Genomic DNA, 6,962 nt, shown 5'->3' with positions numbered 1-6,962 from the left:
ATTCGCATGCTACTACCTAATAAAAGCCACAATATCTATATATTAAACACCCAAACACCTTATTACTTTATTAAACACATAAACAGAACCACTGCATTAAATAATTCTGTTAAAAAACACGGTTATTTTATTTTTAAACTTGTATTTATCCTTTTTTTTCTTTGCCGACAAAAAAAAAGTTCTTGTCATTAAAATTAAATAATATAATATAATGATGCATACAAACTTTAATCTCTTTAGTCTCGAACTGGAAGACCTGTCAAACGTATTCAAACGTAAACGAAAACTGTTTAATATTGCGTATCCGATTGAAAATTAATACCATTGTTGGAACCTAACAGAAATAACAATTAAACGTACCGATAAGGCTCTAACTGAAAATTAATAATGCATCAAAATGGAATAAACTTTTGAATCGGTAACTAACATGTCTACACATCTGACGACCCTCTTTGTTTTAAAAAGGTGTACTACTGTGCATGGTGCAAAGTTTATACATTTTTTGAGTTTTTATTATCAAGGGGAGTTTTTTGGATTTGCATATTTCTCTAGATAATATTCAAATCCATAAAGACAATTTTGATTTTACATACATTTAAAACACAATATTTTTTTCTGCATAATTGCGTATTTTTAAATTCTACAAATATTGAAAATTTTCCGATCTCGTGATATAAAAAAATAAATAAACAAACATTAGTTAAGATTTTTAGTATTTTATAGATGAAACAAAAGATTGACCATGAAAGCTCAAACACTTTTTAACAATTTTAAAGTACTTACACGACATTTTTAAAGAAGGTCTACACCGGTTTCCCCATTGAGCACTGTGGTGCCTACATTCGTTTTTCGTAATATCGTTGTACACGGAGGGAAGGTGGGCTACTAGTTTCTCGTGTTTATTTTATTCTTTTTTTTTGTATTTATGTTATTAATTTTTATTAAATCTCTTTTATAGCAGCGACATTCTTTAGTTTGCCTTTTAAAAATAATAATTAAGAGAAGCTTTTAGTTTGCTTAGTACAAAATTATTAAAATGAGCCTTATGGACAACCCTATTAGACTACTTAAATAAGAGTAATAAGTCATAGAAGTGATTTGTACTTTCATTTATCTTTCACACATATTCCCCTTATGCAACAGCTACTGTAGAACAACCACTACTAAGATCTGTTTATTTTGGAAATTTCGACCACTTCTAACCACCCAATGTCTCTGAAACTCGGCACGTGTGTTAAGACCTGATGCCAATACAATCTGACATCAAATATGACTTAGTTGGATATTTAATTAATTTTCAAACAATTATTTAAAATTGCCCATATATAGTGCGTTTTTTTTTTTTTGCGCGTTTGTGCGTTGGTATTCCGTTTGCGTTTTTATTTGCGTTACGTTTGTATTTGCGTTTATGTTTGCTTTTGTGTTTGCTTTTAATGTTTGTGTTTGCGTTACGTTTGTGTTTTGGATTTGACTGTGGTTGGTTGAGGTTTGAGTTAAGTTTAGAGTTAGGGTTATATGTTATTTTCTCAAACGACCATAGTTACATATAAACATTTAATTGGTAAAGTAATATATTTCCTCACCCCGGGCAATGCCGGGTATATACTGTTTAATAGACACACAAATATAGGTTTTTCAAAAAGGCCGGTGCAGGGCCTAACCAGCACGGCTAGTAATAATTCTTTACTGTATATATATATATTTATATAATATAGCTACCCACGCTTTTATTTTTATTTATTTAAATATTACTTAATTGTTATATATTTGAAGAAGATTATTTATTTTCTCCTTTTTAGTGTATTAGCATATAAAAGCTTGTTATTAAAATGTTTTAAAAATCATTTTTAAAATCATCAAATAGACAATAGATGTGATGTAGCTAAGAGCAAAGTTAACTGGCCTATCCTAATCCACTTAAATTGCTGGTTTCAACGACGGCAGAGTTTCTTCCAGGCATCTCTTCGGGGGGGGGGGGGGGGGGGGGGGGGGGACGGACGACAGAACACCCCCCTCCCCCCCCCACCCCGAAGGAAGTTTACCGCCCCCCTCCCCCCCCCCGAACGAAATGGAATGTATATATTTATATATAGAAAATATACTTTTAACAGTGTCCCCCCCCCCCCGCAGAAAGTCTACCGCCCGCCCCCCCCCATCCCGAAAATTTCCAGTGCCCCCCCCCCCCGGAGAAAAAAGTCTGGAAGAAACACTGAACGACAGTATAACGAAGGTTAATGAGGGGTCATCCATAAATGACGTCACGCTTTTTTGACGATTTTTACCTCCCCCCTCCCCTCCGCAACACGTCGTCACAAAAAGCCAGACCCCCCCCCTGAAATGACGGCACACCTCAGCCTACAACCCCCCCCCCCTCAAAATTGCAGTTGAATTTTTTTTAAACAGCTATATTTTTTCCAAAATCTTGTCTGAACTCTGTCAAAATAGAGTATTTTAATCAATTGTTATTACAATTTATTAAAACAGTTTTCTAAAACGCAAAATAACGTCTAAAATTCGCTTTCTAACATTGCTTTTTTATAATGCAAAAGTGTGACGTCGCACCATCTGAACCTCCCCCCCCCCTTCCCCCCCCTGATCACACACCGTCACAAAATTACGGACCCCCCTCCCCCTACGAGTGTGACGTCATTTATGGACGACCCCTTAATTAGTTAACTTTGGGGGGGGGGGTAGTTTTGCTTCAGGGGCGACTGGCGAGATGTCTGAAAGAAACACTGGATCTAAGTAAGTCAGATAAAGATTTAGTTTATAAATGAATTAGGGCCTATTAGATATAGATTCTATCATTTTAATAATATTAGGCATAGTCTACATAATATGGCAAATTGTTAGCTATTTTAAAATCTAAAATACAATAATTGTTTTGAGGTAAATTAAAAAATTTTTTGTGTGTGTTTATGATGGGGCAGAGGCGTAGCGAGGGGTGGGCGGGGGGTGCGGACCGCACCGGGTGACACCATTTAGGGGGGGGGGGTGACACCAAGGCAAAAATAGCAAAATATATGGAGAAAAACTTGAGGGGGGTGCAAATCGAAAGTTTGAGGGGGGAGGTGCAAATCGAAAATTTGAAAGTTTGTCCCCGGGAAGGGTCGCTACGCCTCTGGGGGGGGGGGGGGGGTGACACCATTAAGTGCCACACCGGGTGACACCCGACCTCGATACGCCACTGTGATAGGGTAAAGTAAGGGGAATGAATCTAGATCTAGATCTAATATAAAATAATACGAAGTGTCTACTCGGAATAAGATTTTTCGGCAAAAGATAGTTCTGCGCATGCGCAGTGACCTATGGCTAGGGTTAGGGCTAGAATGAGGGTTAGGGGTAGGATTAGGGATAGGGTTAGGGATAGGATTAGGGCTAGGGTTAGGGATAGGATTAGGGCTAGGGTTAGGGATAGGATTAGGGATAGGGTTCAGGATAGGATTAGGGTTGGTATTAGGGTTGTAAACACACGCATGCGCAGTACCATCGAAAACATCGCCGCTAAGTCGTAGTTTCTCTCCATTGCGCATGCGTATCGCATGCGTATCTTATTCCGACTAGAATCGGCCAAAATAATACGGCAAGCGCAACGTTTAAGTTGTGGTTTATAATAATAAGAAATCTCACTGACATCGACGTGATGAAAGGCATTCGACCTTGTTAGAATGTCATTTAAGCCTATAATATATAATGAGTTTTACGCGCGAAGAGTACTTATGCCACTTCTAAAGTTGTACTTATAATTTTTACTCGAAAAAAACTATAAAATTACATTAACTAATGATTTGTAGATCTAGATCTATAGATCTAGTATGGAACCTAGATCTAGATTCTAGATCTAGAATCTACATTATGTCACTATCGAAAGCAATGATGAGTAGATCTAGGAAGATTTGGAAATGGCGAACGGCTCCCTAGACTCTAGACTAGATCGAATCTGAATGCTAAGTGGGTTAACAGAAGTTGTTGTATACTAGGTTTAGAATAAGGAAAATGTTTCATTTTAAAAGAAATCTACAGTAGTTTTCAACTTAGATACGTTTTCGAAATGTAATAAATGAAAAGGTATTTTATGCAAACTCTATGAAAATCGGCGAATCGACTTCATAAATTTTCGTCAAACGTGCGTAAGTCACATTGAAAATAGTTTTTTAAAGCTTATTTCTGAGGTAATTTATTTCATTATTATATTTTTTTAGAATACGCAACATTTACATAATTTAGTAAAAAAATAAAATTATAAGAGAAGTAAGAGTAAGTAATGATATTAATGATTTTCCTATGCCCACCTATCTGTACTACCGAACTGTTTGTTAGTGTAATTAGTTTTTAAACTACTAATGAATGAAAAAATATTATATTGTTTGATCTCTAATAAAAAATTATTAATTCGACTAAATCGCTCATTAAATGCGATATTGTTACTCTCAACCGTTGAAATGTTTTTAATTTTTTAGATTAGCGACTTAGCACAGAAACTCCATTTATTCATAAATAAACGGACACGGGAAGCGACAGTTTCGTCTTGTGACGTAGTAGCTCTCCGCTATGTTCGCAGCTTGCTATAAAACCTGGCGAGTCAACTGTCCCAGTTATTCTTGCTCTCGCTGTTGTACTGAGAAGATCGTAAGATTTTACATTGCCAACTTTCGAAATGTCCGCTGTTGCTACCGCTCCCGCCGCTACTGCAGATGCCCCTACCAAGACAACTACCAAAGCACCCAAGAAGAAGGCTGCCGTTAAAGCTAAAGTTGCAGCTGCACATCCACAGTATAAAGTAATGGTTGCTGCCGCCATCTCAGCATTGAAAGAACGCGGTGGTTCATCTCGTCAAGCCATCTTGAAGTACATTGTAGCGAACTACAAAGTTGGCGATAACCAGACCGCTGTCAATGCTCGTGTGAAATCTGCACTTAAAGCTGGTGTTAAAGCCGGAGGGTTGAAACAATCTAAAGGGACTGGAGCTGCAGGCTCATTCCGTCTAGGTGAGAAAAAAGAAGAGAAGAAACCTAAGGCCAAGAAAGTAGCAGAGAAGAAACCCAAGTCTCCTAAGAAAGCAGCCAAACCTGAGAAAGCAGCAACTGGTGTCAAGAAGCCTAAATCTCCCAAGAAAACTGCCGTGAAGAAACCATCCACCAAGAAGCCAGCAGCTGCTAAACCCAAGAAAGCCAACTCTCCCAAAAAAGCTGCACCAGCCAAACCTAAAGTAGCCAAACCTAAAGTTGCAGCAAAGAAGCCAACTGTGGCCAAAAAGGCTAAAACTCCCAAGAAAGCTGCAGCAGCCAAAAAATAAAGCACTTGCACTTCCAAGCCACTTATAACTGGTCCTTCTCAGGACCACCCCTTTGTTCCAGAGGATAATTTTCAAGACTATAACTATAACCAATATTTCCCATTATCTACTCTTTCTTAGCTGTCCTGCTATATCCTACACTAAATGTTATATAGTTAAGGTTGTTTGCATACTCACTTTGTCTGTACTATTATTTAGTAATTGTACCATTACATACAATAGCATTATCAGCATTTTGTCAAGCTTCAGTGCTTATCTTAACTTCCCACCTAGGATTATTGTGGTGATAGTTTAGCGCTGAAAAAGTTAATTTAAAAGTTGTGTATGGTAACTATGATGACAGTTCTAATGCAGTAATAGCAACATGCAGATAACAAAGGAATTTTATCATTGTTAAAAGCAATTTAGATTTCATAAAAAGAATACCATTTAAATATCAAGGTGGTAAAGATCAGTCAGGTGACCTGTGTCCATAAATGTTTACTAATCTAAGAGTTAATAGTTTTAGGGAATTGCTTAATGAAAGTTAATGCAGCGAACAATATAAGAAATCTATACTATACACATCTAGAAACAAGTTAATAAAAAGTCTAGTGACAATTTAAGCGCAATTTTCTTATGTTACCCATAACAATTTTAAATCGAGATAAATCATATATTCAGCAAATAAATAATCCAACACAAGTAGTTTCAATAATTCAAAACAAAATAGAAAAAATCCTTTCGAAGCTCCGCTCATTCGCTATGGTAAAATACTTTTGAACCTCAGCGCTTTGCGCTAAATCATCCTAGGCCTACAGGACGCTCAGTTTAAAAATTCTTAATTAATTTTTTGTGGCCAAACGAAAGGATATTTTTGAAAACTTTCTTCGGCAATATTGTTCTAAATTATGGCAGGGATCGGTTGGTATATGTTTCAAGTCGCTAAGTGGTCTGGTTGCCGAGATATGGGCCAAAAACTGCATTTTTTGGAGTTTTTTTGGCTTTTCCGGGAAATCCAGAAGGAATTTTTTTGGCATATGTTCATCCTCGGAACTTGCTTAACATATTTGCTTTGGAACTAGTCCTCGATATTGCTTCGTTGAGGAGGAGATACGACTTAAAGACGACTTAAAGCTGCGGACACACATCCATACATCCATTCCCAGAAATGACGAGTTAATAAACGCAATTCTCCAGAATGGAAATTGCGCTAAAAACCCTGCAACATTCATTTTATGTGGAAACAATTTTCCCACTGAACATGTATAAGCGCGGTTTAACATAAATAATTACTAAGGCTAATTAAAAAAACCTACATAACACTAATTCAGTAATTGATAAACATCTTACTATCTTACTCACCCTAGCGCTAACACTACAGTAATTAAGATATACTGCAGTCCTAACTAAGATATGATTAGTTACAAAATTATATTATTTTATCTATATTATTAATGCCACTTGCATTATAATAAACAAAAAAAAACTATGGTGCTAATAATAGGTTCCGAACTTTGTTGTTGGCTAAATTAAGTTAATGTGTTCCTAATAGTACTAAGAGGTCATCCAAAAACTACCTCATGACGTCAAAGAGGGTGTGTGTGTGTTGGAATTTTATGACAAAGGAGTGTGGGGGTTTCGGCAGATAGTTCAACAATACACTTTAATACCATTTTAGTCAGTT

The 6,962-nt window shown here is 36.6% G+C and overlaps 1 protein-coding gene across 1 annotated transcript; it reads left to right on the top strand.

The window, feature by feature from the left end:
* Positions 1 to 4,603: 4,603 nt before the first annotated feature.
* Positions 4,604 to 5,429, top strand: LOC131936677 (histone H1-like). Its single transcript, XM_059293727.1, has one exon. It carries the CDS (start codon positions 4,658 to 4,660, stop codon positions 5,294 to 5,296), a length of 639 nt encoding a protein of 212 aa, XP_059149710.1. The 5' UTR covers positions 4,604 to 4,657; the 3' UTR covers positions 5,297 to 5,429.
* Positions 5,430 to 6,962: the final 1,533 nt, after the last annotated feature.

This window comes from Physella acuta, unplaced genomic scaffold (genome assembly GCF_028476545.2).
Source record: "Physella acuta isolate Inbredline_101_S28 unplaced genomic scaffold, ASM2847654v3 ptg000184l, whole genome shotgun sequence".
In the NCBI taxonomy this organism is placed as follows: Eukaryota; Metazoa; Mollusca; class Gastropoda; family Physidae; genus Physella; species Physella acuta.
This window is presented reverse-complemented; position numbering and strand designations above follow the sequence as displayed.

Bases quoted from the DNA above. Each gene is read 5' to 3' on its own strand.
- LOC131936677 (XM_059293727.1), top strand. From the start codon at position 4,658: ATGTCCGCTGTTGCTACCGCTCCCGCCGCTACTGCAGATGCCCCTACC.